Source organism: Pan troglodytes, chromosome 9, assembly GCF_028858775.2.
Source record: "Pan troglodytes isolate AG18354 chromosome 9, NHGRI_mPanTro3-v2.0_pri, whole genome shotgun sequence".
In the NCBI taxonomy this organism is placed as follows: Eukaryota; Metazoa; Chordata; class Mammalia; order Primates; family Hominidae; genus Pan; species Pan troglodytes.
This window is the reverse complement of record NC_072407.2, coordinates 63,009,908-63,031,426: the sequence shown is the minus strand read 5'-3', so window position 1 is coordinate 63,031,426 and position 21,519 is coordinate 63,009,908. Positions and strand designations below refer to the sequence as shown.

Here is a 21,519-nt window from a genome sequence, read left to right as displayed (position 1 = left end):
TTCATGATCTTAAACTCAAAGCTCTAAATCCTCGAGTCTCCTTTCTTGATTGTAAAAGCCAAAGCTTGTTGTACCCCTTACACCAACTCTGCACTGGCATGATCCTGAGAGTGAATGTCCCCTTGAATGGCACCTCCCTTGCCCCACCCTCATTCCAGTGTTGTGGTCACGGCACTTAGCTACCACGTGGACCACCCTTCCTTTGGGAAGACTTCACAGAAGGGGCAACATTTAAATAGGGCCTTAAAGGAGGAGGGGGAGTTTGTTGGGTGAAGAAGAAGTGAGTGTGTTGAGGAATGCAGCCCTGCCTTAGTTTTGGGGATGAAGAAACAGAAGGAAGGAGGAAAAGGGGTTGGTGGGAAGCACTTAGGTTTGTACTAAGGGGAGACCAAGTGATGAGAACACGGACTCTGATGTCACATGGAACTAGGTTTGGATCCCAGTTTTGCTCCTAACTAGCTCGGTGGCCTTGGGCATATAATTTAACACCTTTAAGCTTCAGTGTCCTTAGTTGTGGAGTGGGGATATGAAGGCATGTTTGTTTGAACCGAGATGGGGACAGAGTAAGTGTAAGGATTACACCACACAGAGCGAGGCACCCAGAGGTGCCCTTTTGTGACAGTGGGATAGTTACCCAGGTCCTCTGATAAACATGGGATGACCCTTGGAAGCCCCTGAGGTTAAAAAGAAAAAGTCATTGCAACAAGACCAGCTCAAAATTTAAGCCACATGGTTTATTTCCTTCTGTGGTGTGGATGAGACAAGCCATCTCATCTACCAGGCCTGGTGAACACCAGGCTGACAGTGTCTCCTTGTCCCCTGGAGACGAAGCCCAGGTCCCGTGGTAACCTTCTGTGGTAGCCTTGTCCTTGGGCTATGGGGGTGGGGAAGGGAGTGCTGAGAGGCACAGGGAGGTCCCAAACTGCCACTGCTGTGCCCCTGTCGATGCTGACTGTGGTGGTGCCTCAGGAGTGGGCTGGCGGCAGCTCTCCCCTGCAACCTCCCCTCCCTTGGGAGATGGTAGGGGGTGGGGGGCGGGGCCAATGCTGACTTCATATTACAGACAAGGAAAATGAGGGTTTCCAGGAAGCAGGGGGACAATGCCTGGCCTAGACCCAGGACTTCAGGGAGCCTGGGGAGTTGGAAGGGCCTGATGAACCTTATCTGGTTCAACACTCTAGTTTCCAAATAGGAAACCTGAGTTCCATGGATGTGGCAACAGATGACAAAGGACAGAGCTGATCTTGGGGCCAGGAGACCTGCGGCCAGGCCACTACCCTGCTGTGAGGCCTTGGCCTGGTATCGGCACCTCTGTGGAATGCCAGAGTCAGACTCTTCCATTCTGGAGGATTCCGGGCTCTCTGACCTTCCCGAGGCCCGAGGGTCAGGGCAGGCCTCGAACCTGAGTCTCCAATGAGGCCAGGATTTCCCCAATGAGCAGAGAAATGCTTAGATGCACAAGGTGGGTGTCCTGGAAGGGTGACAGGGCTCAGGGAGCTGAAGGACACACACCCCTGACGTCAGCCGGGTGTCTTTTAGCAAGAAAGCACTGGGGTAAGTGTGGGAGAGATGTCCCTGGGGACACTTCACTCAGATGCCGGAGTATGTGTGGATGTGGTGAGGGAGGGCAGCTGGGATGGGGCTGGCCCCTGATGAACAAGGTGGGGGTGGGGAGAGGCTGGGCCCAGAGGGAAAAGGCTGGACTCCACCCGCAGGTGCCACATCTGCTACTCAGACGACTCCTTGGGCATATGCCACATTGTCATAGGCAGGGGGCGCAGAGGCTGCCGGGCTGGGGATGTTGAAGTCTGCGCTGAAGGCGTTTGGCAGGAAGATCACAGGCTGCAAAGAAAACAGCACTGAGCGTCGTGGAGGACGCTGGAGCTTCAGGGTAGTGGTTCAATAGTGCCCCCTTGTGGGTAATCTGAGAACAGCGCCCTGATACTGAATTCCGCAAGTCTGAATCACATGCTCAGGGCTCTCCGTGCAACCAATATTTCAAACAACATTTACTGGGGCCAGCTATGATCCAGGCATTGGGAGTACAGCAGTGAACAAAACAGACAAAAGTCCCATTTCTCCAGGCACTAACGTTCTGCTGTTCTTTTTTTTCTTTTCTTTTTTCTTTTTTTTTTTTGAGACAGAGTTTTGCTCTTGTTGCCCAGGCTGGAGTGCAATGGCGTGATCTCGGCTCACTGCAACCTCCGCCTCTTGGGTTCAAGCTATTCTCCTGCCTCAGCCTCCCGAGTAGCTGGGATTACAGGCACCTGCCACCATGCCCAGGTAATCTTTTGTATTTTTAGTAGAGACGGGGTTTCATCATGTTGGCCAGGCTGGTCTTGAACTCCTGACCTCAGATGATCCGCCTGCCTCGGCCTCCCAAAGTGCTGGGGTTACAGGCATGAGCCACCACGTCCGGCTCTGCTGTTCTTTCTCTCCCGACTGCCCTGGCCTGGTTCAGGACTTCGCTCTCTCTTGCCTGCACCGTGGCACCAGCCTCCTTGCAGCTTCCTGGCCTCGAGCCCCGCTTGTCCACCCTCTCCACCTTCCGGCACTGGACAAATCCTCTTGACTGATTTCCCTGAACCAGCTCACTCCCCTGCTCAGACCTTCAATCCCCTCACCCTCAATGCATCCCATCGTGCACCTGCCAAGGGCACCCCACCCTGTGGCCTGCATTTGCCTGCCTGAGGCAGCCTTTGCTCCAACTGGTTCCCCTGCCTTGAACACTCCCTCCAGCCCCTTTCTGTCATCACTGTCCTCCATTTTTTTTGGCAATCAAAGCTTAATTTCCATCTCTATCATGCTGCCCTCCCTGATGCCCCTGTCTCCCATGTGGCCTGGGAACTCCAAAAAGTCTCACTCCTCTGGGTGCAGCACTGCCCCCATGCCCTGAGCCTGGGCCTTCTATTCTGCAAGGCTGCCTGTGGGGCTGCACAGAGCAGTGGCCCTGTGGGTGCTGGTGCACCCAGTGCCACGGGGAGAGCAGTCCTGTCTTCACTGACCTGCGAAGACGTCTTTGGTTTTGTTTTGGTTTTAGAGACAGCCTTCCTCTGTCACCCAGGCTGAAGGGCAGTGGTGTGATCATAGCTCACTGCAGCCTCAACCTCCTGGGCTCAAGCGATCCTCCTGCCTCAGCCTCCCAACTAGCTAGGAGTACAGGCATGTACCACCACACGTGGCTAATTAAAAATACATTTTTTTTTGTAGCGATAGGATCTTTTTATGTTGCCCAGGCTTGTCTCAAACTCCAGGGCTCAAGAGATCCTCCCATCTCATTTTTCAAAGTGCTGGGGTTATGGGTGTGAGTCACCATGCCCAGCCCAAAGACTTCTTTGGGCCCCCTGACATGGATGGGACACCCTTCCTAGCGCTGTCTCTTCTTATTGCTTCCCAGAGTGCAGAGGGAGGGGTCTGGAGGCAGAGCGCGCTCCCAGCCAACTGCCTTCCACACAGGCTCAGCTCAGGTTTAGTGGACGTGAGGGTGGGGGTGGGGGTACTCACTGCACTGGCCTGGGCATGGATGGCTTGGCACCCGAAGTGCGTGGCAATGACCGCTGTGAAGAACTCCAGGACAGTGAAGATAGTAAGCACGGCCAGATAGCCCCTGTCTACATCCTGGGGACCAAAACCCACAGAAAGGTGAGCCCAGAGTTCTAGAGTAAGGGGGTCCCCCGAGTGAGAACCACTTGCCCAAGGTCACGCGGCTAGTTGGGAGCAGAGCTGTGCCTGGAGCCAGTCCCCCTGCCGCCAGTCCTGCACCCTCCCCTTCACCCTGCAGGCTGCCTCCTTGCTCCTTCTGATGCCTATCTTGGGGAAGGCTCAGAGGATCCATGGATTCATGGGGTCTATAGGGACTGGCAGGCCCTGCCAACGTCCTGGCGCTGCAAACTCTCACTTCCCTACCCTCCTGGACATGGCTGCATCATTTTCCAAGTTTTCCCACCCCGAGGGCCATCTGACAACGCACCCGGTTAGTAACACCAAACTCCATGAGCAGAATGGCTGTCCCAGCAAAGGCCGCCATGACGCTGAGGATGTTGGTGCCCAGGCTGCTCCTCACCTGCAGAGAGCAGAGAGACAGGAGCAGAGGGAATAGGCAAAGAGAAGGAGAAAAGGCAGGGGCTGTGGCTCAGCTGCCCAGCCCCCAGCACGCTGCCTCCCACAGCCAAGGAGGCAGTGGCCACACCACCCTGCACGCAGCTGTGTTCTCATTGACTGCTCCCCTTTTCTCTTCTCCTCCCCTGGGACCTCGGGAGGAGGTCTTGTTGTCTCTCTTTCCTTCTCTCATCTTCTTGGAAGCTGCTAGGGAGAAGGGCACCACCTCCTTTACAGCCTTTCTGGGTGGAGTTTGCAGCCTCCAGCCTACCCCGTACTGTGGCTCCCTCACCCCCAGGCCCAGCACCTCGCAGGAGAAGCTGCAGCTGAGGCCTGCTCAGGGGCATGGGTTGGGGGAGGCCCTTTGCTGTGGACACTGAGGCCTGGTTGGGAGAGGGGTTGAGTTCATTTCCATGAGGTTCCAGGAAGCGGCTGGCGGAGTGAGGCACTGCAGACACTGGTGGGGCACCAGGCAGGGGAGACAGGAGAGGCAGGAGCTGAAGGTCTGAAGTCTGGGTGGGCTGAGAGGCCTAGGACTCCAGGGTCTAAACAGCGTGCAGGGCAAGTGACTGCTGGGGTGGTCCAGGCAGCCACCCAGGGGTCACCATCCCCCTGCAGCCCGAACCTGACGGTCTCGTGACCCGTAGCTGGAGCCTTCTGGTTAAACTGCCCCAAGGGGAAACATTCATGGGTGGGCTGGGGACTCTAGGACCTCTTCAGGTTTAAAGACCCCTGATTCTTCTTTTTAAATGGCAATCAGGAGGTCATTGAGATCAGAACAGCCTCACAAGAAATCCATTAATTGATTAAGCCAAAAGCTTTTATTGAGCACCTACTGCATGCCAGGCACTATGCAAAGTGCTGTGAGTCCAGGAGAGAGTAAGTCAGGTCTTGTCCTCCTGGAGCTCACGGCCTGGGGGACACTGGGTTTGGTCCGGAGAGTCCTCGCTTCTAGTCCTGCCCCTCCACAACCCATTCTCTGCCCAGCACCTGGGATACCTCTCAAGTATGGAAACAGGGCAAGGAATCCCCTGCTGAAGCCTCTGTGGTCTCTCATTGTCCTTAAAACAAATCCTGAACTTGGCATTTAGGCTCTGAGTCACCTCCCCGGCCTCTCCCTCTCGGCCCACCCCTTGCCTGTGATGGTCCGGCACTCTGGTCCCCTGTCCAGCCATGGCGTTTCCCGACCGGGCTCTTCCATGGTTGTTGCCCTCTGAACTGTGAAGACTCGGTTCCGTGATACCTGCTCAGGGACTCCAGACCGTCCCAGCTGAGCTTAGAATGACTCATATTATCCTGCCTGCTTCCTTTCAGCACTTCTCATGCTTGGCAACTATCTTTGTTAGTTTGCTTTACGGGTGTCTACAAGGCACCAGAAGGTAAATGCCATGACCTTCACTGCTATGTTCATGACCTTCGCTGCCATGTTCATGATCTTCATTGCCGTGTTCTCTGAGCCTGACATAAAGCTCATACCCTCCTGTTCAAAGCCTCCATCGCCTCCCAGTGCCTGCAGAAGGTACCAAGCCTTCCACAATCCAGCCCCATGATGGGATTAAATCTCTCTGTCTAATTTCTTTCCACTTTCCTTCTCCTACCTTTGCCTTCGTTGGATGGAGCCAGGCGTGGTTTCAGTGGCGACCCTGCCCACACTCCTCCGTGCATTCTCCAGCTTTCCCTGTGGTATTTCTAAGTCCTCTCTGCTCACCAAGGCCCAGCAGGACTCTTACAGGAGATCTTCTGGCATCTTTCCTTTCTCGGAATGACCATGAGCATGGACCTCACTTTCCACCCTGGCTTGTGTATTGAAAGAGTATCCCTGTCTTCTTCTCCTGGACATGCACAGTCTGCGTCTGGTCTGCCTGGGTGGTGCCCCTCCCCTGGCACTTTGCAGGTCCCCTGAAGTGCTGGGGAATGAGCTGAAGGAGTGAGTGGATGGGAGGGGCAGGGTAGAGTGAGATTTAGCTGTGGCTTCATCCCCGCCCCTGGGTCCCCCTGTTCACACTCACCAGGCAACTGGTGTGGTTCTTCTTGGCTGCCACTGAGAGGGATCCGGAGATGATGAACTGTATGGGGAGAGGGGACCAGGTGAGGCCTCAGCCAGGACCCTGGGCAGGGCAGACCCTGCTTGGGATCTGTCAAGAGGTGCCAGGGAGAGACAACAGCCTCCTGATGCCACTTTCTCTGCCAGGCAGGCACCTTGGGGTCTCTCGGCAGGGGTGTCCCCTGTCCAGAGAACTAGGGCTGTGGCTTACAAGGTGAGTGTTTTCATTGACGTCGTATCATCAGGGCCTCATGGGGAAGGCATTGTTCCTTCAAACATTCACTCATCAAACATTTACTGAGTGAGGCTGAACTGAGTGAGCTCATGCCTGTAATCCCAGAAGTTTGGGAGGCCGAGGTGGGAGGATCTCTTGAAGTCAAGAGTTCAAGACCAGCCTGGCCAACATGGTGAAACTCCAGTCTCTACTAAAAATACAAAAATGAGCTGGGCAGAGTGGCGTGCACCTGTAATCCCAGCTACTCGGGAGGCTAAGGAGCAAGAATCACTTGAACCTGGGAGGCGGAGGTTGCAGTGAGCCAAGATAGTGCCACTGCACTCCAGCCTGGGGGACAGAGTGAGACTCTGTCTCAAAACAAAAAACAGAAAAACCAAATATTTTCTGAGTGGCAGTTATGTGCCAGGAACATAACAGAGTTGAATAAGGCAGACCAGATCTCTGCCCTCAAGGAGCTTTTTTTAATTTTATTTTATTTTCTAAGATGGAGTCTTGCTCTGTCACACAGGCTGGAGTGCAGTGGCATGATCTCGGCTCACTGCAACCTCCGCCTCCCGGGTTCAAGTGATTCTCCTGCCCCAGCCTCCCAAGTAGCTGGGACTACAGACGCCCGCCACCACACCCAGCTAATTTTAGTATTTTTAGTAGAGATGGGGTTTCACCATATTGGTCAGGCTGGTCTTGAACTCCTGACCTCGTGATCCACCTGACTAGGCCTCCCAAAGTGCTGGGATTACAGTCATCAGCCACCGTGCCCGGCCGGAACTTATATTCTAATTGGGGAAGACTGACACTTAGCAAACAGTGAAGAAAAGTACAGACAGTGGTGCTAAGAGCTGTGATGAAGTCATAGCGGTCACTGGGGCTACTCGAGGTTGGGTGGGTGTCAGGGTTGTCTCTGTGAGCTGGGATGACAACAGCCAGGCACGAGGCTATCCATAAGGATAGCCCAGGGACCTGCATCATGGCACCTATGTACTTGGCAGTCGCCTGACACACTGAGGTGGGGCTGGCCCTGCGTCTGCTGAGCTGAGAGGGTGGAGCTGAGCAGCGCTGCGCCACTCTGGGCCTGCAGCTTAGCAGGTCTGCAATTTGCAGGGGGCACTCAGCTGCCATGCTGGGGAGACCGCAGGGTCAGCGGTGGGTGGAGGAGGCCCTGGGGTGACACGGAGACAGAGGACCAGGAAGGAGTCCCTACAGGTCTCAAGCAGGTGTAGCTCAGCATGGTGGCCATGGGGGTGGGAAGAAGCGGACACACTCAGGCTATGCTCTGGAGGGCGATCCGGCGCGACCTGCTGCTGGGGTGGATGCGCAGCAGGGAAAGAAGACTCTAGGACAATTCTTGGGATATGTTTAGCTTTGGCAGTTGGGTGGCTGGAGGTGCCATTTGCTGAGATGAGGAGGTGATAGGAGGGATAGGGCTGGGGACAAGCCTATGGCAGGAATCAAGAGTTTCATTTTGATATACTGAGTTGCCTTTTCAGCATCAAGCGGAGTTGTCAAGAGGGCAGCTGGGTTTAGAATCCGGCTCTCTGGGCTGGAGACAGGCATGATGTCTTATTGATGAGAAAGTCAAGCCCCAGAGACAGGCAGCAACTTGCCCAGGTTCATATAGAGAAGGAGGCCTGGCTGCACCCGCATGCCGGCTGACTGCCTCTTTCCTTCCAAGTCATCCACCATCCTGGAATTCTGGGAATTTTCAACTAAGGTCTTCTTTGAGCCTTCAAGAAAAGCTATGAGCCTGCTTTCTAGAAAAATGCACATAATACCCCTGTACTTTCAGGGGTCCCCAGACATCAGTGATGTGAAGATCCAACACAGTGATTAAATGTTGGAGCTCACAGGTGTCCTGCCAGGATCTCCTGACGCTCATGTCTCCTGAGATTGAAAATCAAGTTTTTGCTTTTGTTCCTTCTCCCATTTTTGAAGCTTTACTGGGCATATTTGTGATAAAGCCTGGCAGGAGGGGGCTCAGAGGGGAAAGTGACCCCTTTGTTTCTTCCTGTTGTGATTTCTCCCCATGGGTTCTCCCAATTGCAAAATTTTCCTCCACCTTCAGGTCAGGGGGACCATTCAAAGCGCCAGAGCTTGTCCCCAAGGATGGCCAGGTGACCATCCTGATCTGGTTGTGATGTGTCAGCCACTTTGTCCTCCCTGAACCCCATTCTGGTGGATTTTGTGCTCTTGCTGGAGGCAGCCTGGGCAGGGGAAGAAAGTCACTGTGCCTCGGTTCTGGAACCAACACTCACACAATGGAGACCCCTTTTATGCAAATCTCTGGCTTTCTCTCGAAAAAGGGACTTGCTCAACAGTCACCATTTGGTGCAGAATTTTAGCGTTAGTAATCCACTCACCATGCACATTATCTCTCGATTTCCTCTGCAAACTATGAGGTAGGCAGGGCCAGATCTATGAGCCCAAGTTTTAGATGAGGAAGTTGAGTCTCGAGATTCAGTGACATGCCCAAGGGACTCCATCTTAACATGCGGTGAAGCTGAGATTCAGACCCCGTTGACCTGACCCTGAGGCCTGTGCTTCCTTGGGGCGGCTGGAGGCTCTGGTGATGTATTGATGGGGGTGCAAACACCAAGGTTCACGGTATACACTCAAGTGCCCTTTAACGTTGGCAGTGACAAGGACTCACCTGCCTGTTTTCCGGCATGGGTGAGTGGCCAGTTTGGCCGGAAGTAGGTCAAAGGAATGGGCTCAGGGGCTTCAGAGCTGGTTGGACTCCCAGGGGACAGAGCTCCTGGAGGGCTGGGACCCAACTCAGGGAGCTAGAGGGTTTCTGCAGGAGGGGTTTGGTTGCAGGGTGAGGCTTAGGATCTGGGCAGTGCAGGTGGTTTGGACCCAGCCCTGATGCCCTCCATCCCTTTTTTTTTCTTTTTGAGATGGAGTCTTGCTCTGTTGCCCAGGCTGGAGTGCAGTGGCAAGATCTCAGCTCACTGCAACCTCCGCCTCCCGGGTTAAAGCGATTCACCTGCCTCAGCCTCCCAAGTAGCTGGGATTACAGGCATGTACCACCATGCCCGGCTAATTTTTGTATTTTTAGTAGAGACGGGGTATCACCATGTTGGTCAGGCTGGTCTCCAACTCCTGACCTCAAGTGATCTGCCTGCCTCGGCCTCCCAAAGTGCTGGGATTACAGGCATGAGCCACCGTGCCCCGCCTTTCCCGTCCTTTTTGGCAGCTTCTCTGGCTGTTTGCTGGGAGCTTTTGATCCTCAGGGGTGGGGTCAGGCTCAAGTTTATGGTGAGCGTTTCCGGCAAGGAGTTAGATTTAGACTCTAGTTCTTCTAGGAAGTGCCTCCAGGCCCCCACCTAGGAGAGGCTGTGCCCAGGAGGATGGTGGGGGTGGGCGCGTGGGGGAGAGGTGAGCCTGGGCAGCATCCCCCACCCTCCCTCTCCATGGCCCCGGCACTCACGCAGGCTCCTCCCCAGAAGGGGACGCCGCCCTCGGTGAAGAAGATGCCCACGTGGCCGCGGCGAACCATGAGCAGCACGCTGCCAAAGCTCAGGTGGATGAGGCCGATGAGGATCTGCACCGTCTGCCGGAAGCCCCGAGGCTCAGTGCTGCGGGCCCTGTTCCACACCGCCCCCTGCCGGCCCCGCGGAGAGCGTGGCTGGCCCTGCCCTCCAGCTTGTTGGCGACTGGGAAAGAAACTCAGATTCTGTTCTTTAGAGGCGATATTATTACAGAAACCAATAGACACTTTTAAGGAGAAAGCTAGTTCCCCGCAGCCTACGGGACCCACAAAGCACAGCTCTCTCAGCCAGCCTGCCTCCTGCTTTCTGCTCTGATCCATGGATCTCAAGCATCGCTGTGTCCCTCCCTACCTGGCTTTCTCAGGACTCGGTTCAATGGCCCAACATTCCCTGCACCGCATGCCTCACCTTGCCCTTCCTCATCTCCCACCACCCTGTCAATCTGCAGCGTCCATCACACAATTTCCGTGTCCATCACTGATCGTCCCAGCCCTGTGCAGCAGCTGCCTCTCAGCCTGCTGAAATCTCCAGTGGGATTTTTTCTCTTTCTAAGAGTTGGTTTACCAGCACCCTACTAGTCTATGCCCAGAAGTGGGATGGTTTTCCCAAGTGTGAGCTTCTAGTAAGGTCTGCCAAATAGCAGAAACATTGCAACGTTTTGGGTAACTATTGAATTCCGGAACTGAGTGGAAAGAGATGTTGAAGACCGCTGGAATCCAGCCCTGGGAGCCCAGGAGCCACTTCCGGCTCCGTGACTTTCACGGGGACTCCAGTGACCAGTACTCACCACTACCCAAACCAGCATGGTCCTTTTATGGGCAGTTCTGACTGGGAACAACTAGAATTGTCATGTCAGCATCACGTGGAATATATATTTCTTTCTAACATGAGTGCCAAGTATTTGGATATTCATGGACATGAGCCCCTGAATCTTCAGCTTCTTTTTCTCTTCAGCTATACGTCTTTCATCTTTTCAGTGTCCTCACAGGGCACAGCATGGCATGGTGTCCAAGTCGCCAGCGTTGCTCCCCTTCCTTAGATCTTTCCCCTGTGGATAGACCACCACAGCTACTGCCATTATGCCTTGGGAAACACCAGCTGCCGCTTATTGAATGCCTGTCTATGCTAAGCACTGTGCTGGGGGTTTTACAGATGTGGTCTCATTTAATCCTAATGAGAAGAGGTAGGTTATTACTATTATTATTATTATTTTTGAGAAGGAGTTTCACTCTTGTTGCCCAGGCTGGAGTGCAATGGCACCATCTCAGCTCACTGCAAACTCTGCCTCCCAGGTTTAGGTGATTCTCCTGCCTCAGCCTCCTGAGTAGTGGGGATTACAGGTGCCTGCCACCACACCTGGCTAATTTTTGTACTTTTAGTACAAACGGGGTTTCACCATGTTGGCCAGGCTGGTCTCGAACTCCTGACCTCAGGTGATCCACCCATCTTGGCCTCCCAAAGTGCTGGGATTACAGGCGTGGGCCACTGCGCCTGGCCAGAGGTAGGTTATTATTATCCTGATTTTGGAGATGAGGAAACTGAAGGTCAGAGATGTTCAGTAACTTGCCCGAAGTGTCCCAGCTATGAGGCGGCAGGCCAGCTAAGTCTGCAGTGGTATTCTTAGTGGGTGGCATTCCATAACTCTTATTTGTATTTTCCACTTTTTTGTGCTTTTCAGCAGTTTGTTTGTCTCATCAATTTTTTTTTTTTTTTGGAGGGGGAGAGCTCTGGTTCCCAGGGTCTGCTTTGAGGCTTCGAAATTCCAGCAATTGTTGACCCCCTCTTTGTCCACTGTCTCCATGGGCCACAAGTCAGTGGCTGTGTGGCCCTTGGTGTCTGTGCCCCCAGTCAGTCCCCCTCTGCACCAATGGATGTGGTGCAGCTATTAGGATAGAATTCCAGCATGATTGAGCCAGAGGTCCTGGACACCACAAAGCAGAGGGGTTGAAAGTAGAACTTTAGGGTCAGCCATCCCTCGTTTACAGGATGCCATTTATTAGCTGTGTGGCCTTAGGCAAATGACTTAGTCTTAAGAAACCTCAGTTTCGTAATCTGTCCAACAGGAACGATGATCCCCTTCTTACAAGGTGGTGCTGAGAATCTAGTGAGATGATGCATGCAAAGTCCCCGGCACAGTACGTGCACCTCTCAGAGATGCTTCATAAGTAAGAGCTGTCATCATCTTCACCTTCATCATCATCACCATTGCTTAATCTATGCTTTCATCTTCTACTTGGAGAAACTGAGGCCAAGGAACATACTGAAGAATCTACATATGTGTGTATATAATTAAAATAGCAGGCGGCCTTTAGCCTGTCTCCATAATTTGAGTTCCTACATAACAAACTGCAACCCAACCAGTACATAAACACACTGAAACCTAACCTAGGAGTATATTTTTGTAACAGATAGCTGGGTTTCAGCTAATGACAAACAGCTTCAGCCAACTGATCAGACTATGCCCAAATAAGGCAAATGCCTCATGACATCATGCCCAAATAAGGCAAATGCCTCATGACATCATGCCCAAATAAGGCAGACACCTAGCTGCAGCTGATCGGGAGATTTCTCTACTTCACTTCTGTGTTTGGCCTATAAGAGCTTACTGCTCACACAGCTGGATGGAGCTCTCTGAACCTCTTCTGGTTTTGAGTGCTGCCAGATTCCTGAATTATTCTTAGCTCACATAAACTCTGCTAAATTTAATTTGTTTAAAGCTTTTCTTTTTCTTTTTTTTTTTTTGAGATGGGGTCTCACACTGTCACCCAGGCTGGAGTGCAGTGGCATGATCGCAGCTCACTGCAACCTCCACCTCCCGGGTTCAAGCAATTCTCCTGCCTCAGCCTCCCGAGTAGCTGGGACTACAGGCACACAGCTCCATACCCAGCTAATTTTTGTATTTCTAGTAGAGACGGGGTTTCACCATGTTGGCCAGGTTGGTCTTGATCTCCTGACTTCATGATCTGCCTGCCTCGGCCTCCCAAAGTGCTGGGATTACAGGCGTAAGCCACCTCACCTGGCCTAAAGCTTTTCTTTTTAACGCTACATGTATACACACACACGTGCAAATGTGTGTATGTATCTTTCTATCTCTACCTAATATTTTATGACTTCAGTATTTTATTGAGACCAATAGCTCAAGGCCATCTGAGATTGAAATCCTTCATGTGCCTTCAGCTCTATCAGGGCTGACTTTCATCTACCACTTTCATTCCATCTCATCTCCCCCTTTCCTTTGCTCATTACATTCCAGCTATGGCGAGCTTCCACCTCTTCCTTTAACAGCCACACTCATTCCCAAGGCCTTTGCACTCTACCTGGTGAGCCCTCCCTCTCCAGCCCTTCCACTAGCTATTCCCTTGGCTGGCTTCAATCTAACAGCCAGGTTTGGGCTTAAATGTCATCTCCCCAGAGAGAAGTTTCCACCTACCCTCGCTAGTATTCCCCTTAGCCCTAGTCATCATTTTCAACCTTACTTCTCTCTTTGGAGGTTTCTGAGTCATTTGTTTACTGGTTTACTCTCTGTGAACTTTATGCGGGAAGGGTGCTTGTCTACCTGGTGCATGGCTGAATCTTTGAGTCATTACTACATATTTGTTAACTGCCTTCTCCCCTCTCCAAAACATGCATGAATGTTCCGGTGCTGGGATACTCACTACCTGCCTCAGGTTGTGCAGAGAGGCTGTTCTTACCCCCAAAACTTTGGGCTCTCCTGTCAGGAATGTCTCCACGGGCTGCAAGTCAGGTGGCTGTGTGGCCCTTGGTGTCTGTGCCCCCAGCGGTGGCTCCTCAAACTGCATAATCCCTGGAGGTTGGCACATGGATGTGGGCAGAATGGCTGGAGGTGGGCAGAGGCCACTGGCATTGTTTGGCGGGATGACAACAAACACTCCATTGCTGGCGGGAGCTGCAGACATCGTGCTGAGAGAGCCTGGAAAACAAAGGCTTGGGAGATAATAATGGCAATGATGATTGTCACCCATGTGCATAAAGCTTTTTAGTTGATAAGCAACGTGCCTACTTCCCTTGCTTACTGCAGCCCTGCCAGGATGGCCCCAAACGCTCTCATCAAAGCTGGGGAAGCGGAGACTCAGAGAAGTGAAAGATGTCTGAGGTCAACGGCCTGTAGGTGGGGTAAGACTGAGATTTGAATTCTAGTCTCTCTGGTTTCAGAGGCCTTGCTCTTAATCTCTGAGCTATATTATGTGGAAAGCTCCTTTTGGAGGAGTGTATATTTAAATGCCCTTCTTTTCCCAGAAAGGGCAAGTGACTTACCTAAGGACACACAGCTAGTGCAAGGTAGAGCTTAGCTAGAGTACCGGTTTCTTCACTCCTAGACCAGGACTCACTGCCACTTCCTGCCTCTCAGCTCTCAACTACTGAGCTAGCGTCAATAATTCCCCTGGGTATGGGAACTTCCCACCTGCTGTGGGAAGCTTTCTATTTGGCCACCCAAGCAATTACCATTGATGTAGCCAAGAAATGTGTAGATATGGAAACTTTATGCAGAGTTTATAGCTTGCAGTGAACGCCAAGAATGAGTTCTTAGACAATTCCAGCTGAGTGGGCCTCGAGCAGGGGTGGCGGGGAGCTCTTCTGAGAGAGTCCACCCCAGCATCTGTCCGCCAAGTATTTATTGAAAGAGCTTGTTAAACCACAAACATCCACTAGATGGCTTTTTGAGGGTCATGAGACACCTATGACCTTGTAAAAGCTCTCAAACCACCTTCTTAGGAGGCTGTTTTCAGCGTTCCTTATTACACACCTCAATCCTTGTCCTGTTTTTAGGGTCAACGAGTTACATTCTCATGCATAAATAACATACACAGAGTGCCTCAGTATTTTTCCATGCCCCGACCTCAAATGCCATGTACATAAGCTTGGATATGTTGCCGTGCACCCTCAACATCTCCCCCTTCTTTAATTTTTAGAGTATGTTGGTTATTTAAAGCGAGGTAAGCTTTTATTGCTTTTTCTTGGTTATAGATGCACTGAGTGACAGCACAGAGCCATTTGTACATACCTAGCAAACAAATACAAAAAAGAATAAGTATATTGGCCGTTACCCAAATGTGTATGTTTAACCCAGATAACTAAGTGTTTGGGTTTAACTATTGAAAGCCTTTTTATAATTGTTGAAGGGTATTTGTTTATAATTGCTGTGACCATTTTTTAAGTTGTTTTTTAAATTTACACTTAAGAGTGGGAATTTGAGAAGACTAATGATTGTGATAAGCCTCTTGCAGGTGTGTTTTCACTCTCTCCCAAGCATATTGGGAGCTATTATATGGCAGAGGTGTGACATAGATAGAATTATATTGCCAATTACAATATAAATGTTGATGGGTAATGAATGCCTGCTGCTGATCCCCCAGCCATTCAACAGCGGCTTTAAGAGCCTCCAGGTGAGACAGAGTAGTTTGATTAATATTTACCTGTCTTTGAAATTTATGGGTTACATTATATACCATGTGGTTCACCACTGAAGCTGTGTGAATAGATTTTGTTAGAAAAACAGCTGCAGTAGCAGCAGTTGCTAATATAATAGTAGCTGAGACTAAAAAAGCAATTAAAGTGGCCAGAAATCTTTTTTTCTGAGTATGAGACAGTGCTTTTCTAAACAGCTGCAGGGTTGAATCTCCTTCCCAGCTCCAGGTTAAATTTACAGGCAGCCAAAATTCTGCACGCCATTTTAAGATCATGACATAGGTTATATTTAACTATGTAACATTTCGATGAGACAGGCATGTAGCATACTAACTACTGGAAGAGACTTTACTACTATAAAAGGATCGATTCTGCTCTATATTAGGAACACTTTGCCCAAACAAAAGTATATGAGTGTGTAGTACAAATCACAACTGTGTCAGTAACATTATTATGGAAACAGAGGGTATAATTGCCACTGCTAGTAATATACTCATCATGTGAAAGAACCCATTCGAAAAAAGGAAGTTCTAATCTCCAAATTTGGGTATGAGCAGGGCTTAAAGCTTGTTTCCCTTTTAGTTGTAATATTGGTCCTGAAAGCCTGTACTCTGACCAGGTGATAGACTTATTGGGGACTCCCAGATCCAATAGTCTGATTTGCAGACATAAGATAACCATGGGGACTCCAATCAAGTAAGGTGCCATTATCAAACAGAGGCCCTTGACATGGCGCAGGCTGTCTGGATGGAGACCACTGAATGGCCTCAAACTTATATTGCCAGTCCCTACTCAGACGGCATATAGGAAGATCAGGCACTTGTGTAGCTTCATTAGAGACCTCAGTAAGATTAGTGGTAATAGCAGAAATAAAGGTCAAGTTTGCAAGCTTAGCATCCCTTTTAGGCTGATAGTAAAGATACTCCTGAAGAATAAGAGTAACACACTTAGCATGTGCTATTGTGGAAAAACAAAGAGGGGGATTACTAGACAATACAACCAAGGAGTTACTAAGTTTAATCCATCCCAAATTTTCCACTGAAGGGTAAGACAGGGGCATCCATCGACCTCTTGTCCAAGAAGTATCATTAGATGACAAAGGCAGGTCAGCATCCCACCATGAAATAACATTAAAAACAGGGGGATTTAGAACATGACTCCAGTAAACATGTTCTTGAGGTGATCCCACTTGGCAAAGGACAAGAATTACCAGCCACCCCAACATCTATGTCGTCTTACTTTCTCAGAAGTTTTCCCAATTACCCCCAGATACATAGGAAACTGATTCTCTGCAGTTACAGAGGCTTCTATGCCTGCAAGCCGGATAGTTTCCTGTTATTCCAATTTCTTTAGCTGTCCCCAGGTAATGTCAGGTGCCTTCTGAGTCATCACCGTCGTTGTCAGTCGATTGTCCAATGACAGGTCCTGTTCTCGAGAAGAGGGCCCGATATTCCCCCTTTTTTGTTTATTAAGATATACTTTACGAGTTTGATGAGCTTGTTTAATAATGGCCTGACCGGTTGAGTTACAGAGAATCCCAGTCTGGTGTTGTATGTTGATCTTATTGCCAAAGTTACAATGCATAGCCAAAGTGAGCACTAAGATAGCAGGGGCCATTATCAGTTTTACAGTTTGTGGAAGGCCTGGAGTCATAATAGATTCAAACAAATGAGCAACTGCATCTTTAGTTTTTTCTCCGGCATGGGGGATAGCATGTATTAGGTCTATATAAGTGTCCACAGTAACGTGGAGAGATTTAAAACGTCCAAAGGGTGGATACTGAGTAACATCAGTTTGCCAGATAGCATTAGGCACCAGACCTCGTGGGTTGGCACCAAGTCCTAAGGAAAAAGGGGAAAGAGAATGCCATTGGCAATCAGGATAAGTTTTAATAATCATGTGAGCTTGAGCAAGTGTTAAATGAAACTGTTGTTTAAGACTGCAGGCGTTCTGATGGAAAAAAGCATGATCAGCTTGAACTCGCAAAAAAGCAGGAGAGTCTGCAAACCACATCTGTGTGTGTACCAGAGCATTAGCTCGAGTGTTCCCTTCTGATAAGGGACCAGGTAGCCCAGAATGAGAGTGAATATGTGTGATGTAAAGAGGGTGATGATCGAAGGGGGCTTGCCCCTCCATACCTGTGGGTATTTCTCGTCAGGTGGAGACAAGATACTGAGAAAAGAAATAAGACACAAAGTACAGAGAAAGAACAGTGGGCCCAGGGGTCCGGCACACTCAGCATGCGAGGAACTGCACCGGCGCCGGTCTCCGAGTTCCCTCAGGGTTTATTGATTACTATTTTCACTATCTTGGCATGGGGGGTGCGGCAGAAGAACAGGGTGAACAGGGTGATGGTGGGGAGAAGGTCAGCAGGAAAACATGTGAGCAAGGGAATCTGCGTCATAAATAAGTTCAAGGGAAGGTACTGTGCCCAGATGTGCACGTAGGCTAGATTTATGTTTCTCTTTACCCAAACATCTCAGTTAGTAAAGAGTAACAGAGCAGTATTGCTGCCAGCATATCTCGCCTCCAGCCACAGGGCAGTTTTCTCCTATCTCAGAATAGAACGAATAGTCGGCTTTACACCGAGACATTCCATTCCCAGGGACATGTGGGAAACAGAGGCCTTCCTCTTATCTCAACCACAAAGAGGCCTTCCTCTTTTACTAATCCTCCTCAGCACAGACCCTTTACGGGTGTCGGGCTAGGGGATGGTAAGGTCTTTCCAATCCCACGAGGCCATATCTCGGGCTGTCTCAGTCGGGGGAAACCTTGGACAATACCCAGGCTTTCTTGGGCAGAGGTCCCTGCGGCTTTCCGCAGTGCATCGTGTCCCTGGTTAATAGAGAATGGAGAATGGCGATAACTTTTACCAAGCATACTGTCTGCAAACATATAGTTAACAAGGCACATCCTGCACAGCCCTAAATCCCTTAAACCTTGATTCAATACAGCACATGTTTCTGTGAGCACAGGGTTGGGGCTAAAGTTACAGGTTAACAGCGTCTCAAAGCATAACAATTTTTCTTTGTACAGATCAAAATGGAGTTTCTTTTGTCTTCCTTTTCTACATAGGCACAGTAACAGTCTGATCTCTCTTTCTTTTCCCCACAATGATGGGCACAGAGGAGCTCTTAACGCTGCGAGAAACAAAGCTAGTAGGGGTTCATTAGTAACGTCCTTCACATGTGCAAGATCTAAATGAGTAATACTACACACCGCATAAGCGGAATCACTAACTATGTTTATGTCTTGGTGAGGAAAAGTTTGTAAGGCCAATATCAGGGCACCTAACTCTGCCTGTTGCGTAGTTTTAAAAAGTTCCTGGATTTTGTGCTGCCATTTCTGCATGGCATATTGCCACACTGTAGCTGCTCTTCCAGTTTTTCCTAAACCATCTGTAAAGACAGTAGTGGCATGAAGCAAGGGCTCAGAAACAACAATTGATACAAATTTAACAGGCACAGTTTGTAAAAAGTTCAGGAGCTTAGAGGCTGGTAAATGAAAGCTGATATTACCAATAAAGTCAGCTATTGCGATTTGCCAATCAAGAGCACAAGCTAGAAGAGTATGAAATTGTTTTTTGCTTAAAGGTAGGAAAACAGTAGCAGGGTTCTTTTTGCCATATGCCTGGTTAGGTCACAATTATAATATGTGGTTCTGGTCATTATTGCAGCAAAAGTTTGAGTCAGATGAGTTGTAGTGCCTATATTTTGGCATGCTTTAATAAACACACTGATTTCAGTGGCAGTGGCTTAGACTGGAGTTATTGCTGTCTGACAATCCTTATTTGCTTTTTCAAAAGCCAATTGTAACATAAGAAGTTTGGTAGCTTTAGGATGGGGTACCTGTTTTTCAATTGCAGCTTGCAGTCGGTTGATAAATTTAATGTATGTTTCTGTGGCACCCTGTTTAACTGTTATAAAGGAACCCTGGGATTGTCTTACGGGATTTTTTTTTTTATGTTTGTATTGCTAACTGTGAGCATTGAAGAAATAGATGGCCACCTGCTTGACCCTGAGTCTGAGCTGAAGCAAAAGGCCCTGTTCCCAATAGCATATCAAGTTGTATCGGGATATTATTATCCAAATTTTGCAAGGACTGCTGCATGGCTAAATCACTGTACTCACTCCACCACACAGTATATTCTGCAGCTGAAACCAAAACTTTTACCAAAGTTTTCCAATCATGTGGAGTCATCTTATAGCCATTTCCCAGAGCCTCAATCACCTCCTTCGTAAACGGTGAATGTACACTGTTTTCACGGATACTTTTCTTTAACTCTTTAAAGACAGTAAAAGGCAAACTCTCATGCCATCTCCTGTTGTTTTGAACAATAACAGGGAATGCGCCAAAAAGCGCCTCAGAGTCTCCCTTCCTAAGTCCCTCTTGGAGGCACCCCTCTACTAAGGAAGTTTGACGAGGAGTCGGCGTTGAGGACGCGGCCACCCGATCACATAGATATTCACTGACTGGAGGTCTTATCCAAGAACCATCTCTTGGGCGGCCTCCAGTCTCCTCAAGGGGGATGGGAGGCGCCATTGCCTGAACGGGGCCAAAGAATACAGGTCCCTTTAAGGGTGGAGGAAAAGAGGGCAATGGCTTTTCTATAGGGGGAGGAAAAGGCTCCGGTCCGTCCTCATCATCACTAGAAAAAAATATCCTCCTTATGCCCTACAGAAGGGAATGAAGTAGAGAGAGGACCCCCCGCCCGCCTCCCGCTGTCCTGGTTGGTTCCTGTTCTTCCTTCTCCTTTAAACCTCCTGAATTCCCTTCAGGCAGAGAAGACGGGCGGTCTGACCCACTGCAATCTGGCAGATAAAGAGGATACAACACCGAGTGTATCAGCGCCCAGGTGGTCAAAACAATAACCTCAGTAAAATGACCTTGCTCATATCCTGTTTTCAGGCAGTGACCTACCTGCTCCATAACTCAAGTCTAAGGTTCCTTGATCAGGAAACCAAGGGCATTCCTGCCGAATTAAGATCATAGCGTTGTGTAGAGCTCCAGGCTCTGCAGTGCACTGGTTAGCCTTAAGTAGCTGTCGCACTGTTTTTAAAAAACACTTTCTGTTCTTTGGTCATTTCTTGACCTATGATAATCCAACCCCTGATATTTTACGCGTGGGTCCCATCCTCCTGACGGGAGTCAGGACTGTCCCTTACCGGGATTCTCCGAAAATTGATGAGTTTTCCTCCTTCACGCGTAACTTCAAGGCGATCACGTCGGGGTCACCACTTGCAGAGCTTATAGCTTGCAGTGAACGCCAAGAATGAGTTCTTAGACAATTTCAGCTGAAGGGGTCTGGGAGAGGGGGTGGGGGCAGCTCTTCTGAGAGCCCGCCCTTGTGAGAGCCTGCCCCAGCATCTGTCCGCCAAGTATTTATTGAAAGGGCTTGTTAAACCACAAACATCCGCTAGATGGCTTTTTGAGGTGGGGTCATGAGACACCTGCGGCCTTGCAAAAGCTCTCAAACCACATTCTTAGGAGGCTGTTTTCAGCGTTCCTTATGACACACTTCACTCCTTGTCCTGTTTTTAGAGCCAAGGAGTTACATTCTTATGCACAAATAACATACACACAGTGCCTCCGTATTTTTCCATGCCCCGACCTCAAATGCCACGTACATAAGCTTGGATATGTTGCCATGTACCCCAACACTTTAGGTGTGGCTGGCCTGGGCAAACACTTTGGGAAAAAGCACCCATTAACCCAGGTGTCAGGAGACGAGCTTACCAGGAAACAACAGAGTGATGAATCTGCCAGATTATACAATGAGTTCGAAAACAGTCATCCTTCTTGTTGGCATGGGTGTGTGAGGAGTTTACCAGTTCAGTGTAAGGGTCTGAGATAGAAGCCAGGGTTTGAATTCTGGCTCCTCTGGTTACTGTGAGGCACAGGAACAAGAGCGTCACCCCTCTGCCTCAGTTTCCTTACCTGTGAAATAGGGATAATACCAATCTCATAGAGTTTGGTGGGAAACACACACCAACTTGATAAAATCCATCCCTTACAACGTGACTTGTTATAACACGATGCGGCTGAGATGTTTTGTTAAATATAACATATCTAAGCCAGTGACTTACAATGGACCGTGGATGTGCATTGCTTCCCAGTGCTCTGAGACCTACTATGCATGCTTGGGAGAGCGCCAGCTTGCAGATTGTGCAGCAGATTCTCTGTGGTTCTGCAAGCGCTCTCGGCTGATAAGGGCTCAGCCTCACTGTTCT

General features: G+C 49.8%; 1 protein-coding gene across 10 annotated transcripts; it reads right to left on the bottom strand.

Moving 5' to 3' along the window:
* Nucleotides 1-713: 713 nt before the first annotated feature.
* On the bottom strand, nucleotides 714-20,665 carry MS4A15 (membrane spanning 4-domains A15). 10 transcript variants are annotated; one of them, XR_010147555.1, is made up of 8 exons: nucleotides 14,138-14,215; nucleotides 13,555-13,985; nucleotides 9,802-9,924; nucleotides 6,108-6,164; nucleotides 5,697-6,017; nucleotides 3,971-4,063; nucleotides 3,505-3,618; nucleotides 714-1,842 (listed from the first exon to the last, which is right to left on the bottom strand). XR_010147555.1 is itself a non-coding variant. In XM_009460433.5 (7 exons), the coding sequence occupies exons 2-7, from the start codon at nucleotides 13,777-13,779 to the stop codon at nucleotides 1,732-1,734; spliced, it is 723 nt and encodes a 240-aa protein (XP_009458708.5). In that variant the 5' UTR covers nucleotides 13,780-13,793; nucleotides 20,455-20,665; the 3' UTR covers nucleotides 714-1,731. The 10 variants fall into 10 exon arrangements, 9 of the variants coding, with proteins under 9 accessions (XP_009458708.5, XP_003313085.5, XP_063640183.1 ...); XM_009460433.5 differs by lacking the exons at nucleotides 5,697-6,017; nucleotides 14,138-14,215 and adding an exon at nucleotides 20,455-20,665 and having other exon boundaries at nucleotides 13,555-13,793; XM_003313037.6 differs by lacking the exons at nucleotides 5,697-6,017; nucleotides 14,138-14,215 and adding an exon at nucleotides 20,455-20,646 and having other exon boundaries at nucleotides 13,555-13,807.
* Nucleotides 20,666-21,519: the final 854 nt, after the last annotated feature.

Coding starts and splice junctions, on each gene's coding strand:
- MS4A15 (XM_063784113.1), bottom strand. CDS start 13,851: ATGCACATGGGTGACAATCATCATTGCCATTATTATCTCCCAAGCCTT. Junction 6,165..9,801: donor CCTTCTGGGGAGGAGCCTGC/GTGAGTGCCGGG, acceptor CTCCCCATACAG/TTCATCATCTCCGGATCCCT. Junction 1,843..3,504: donor TCCATGCCCAGGCCAGTGCA/GTGAGTACCCCC, acceptor TTTTCTTTGCAG/CCTGTGATCTTCCTGCCAAA.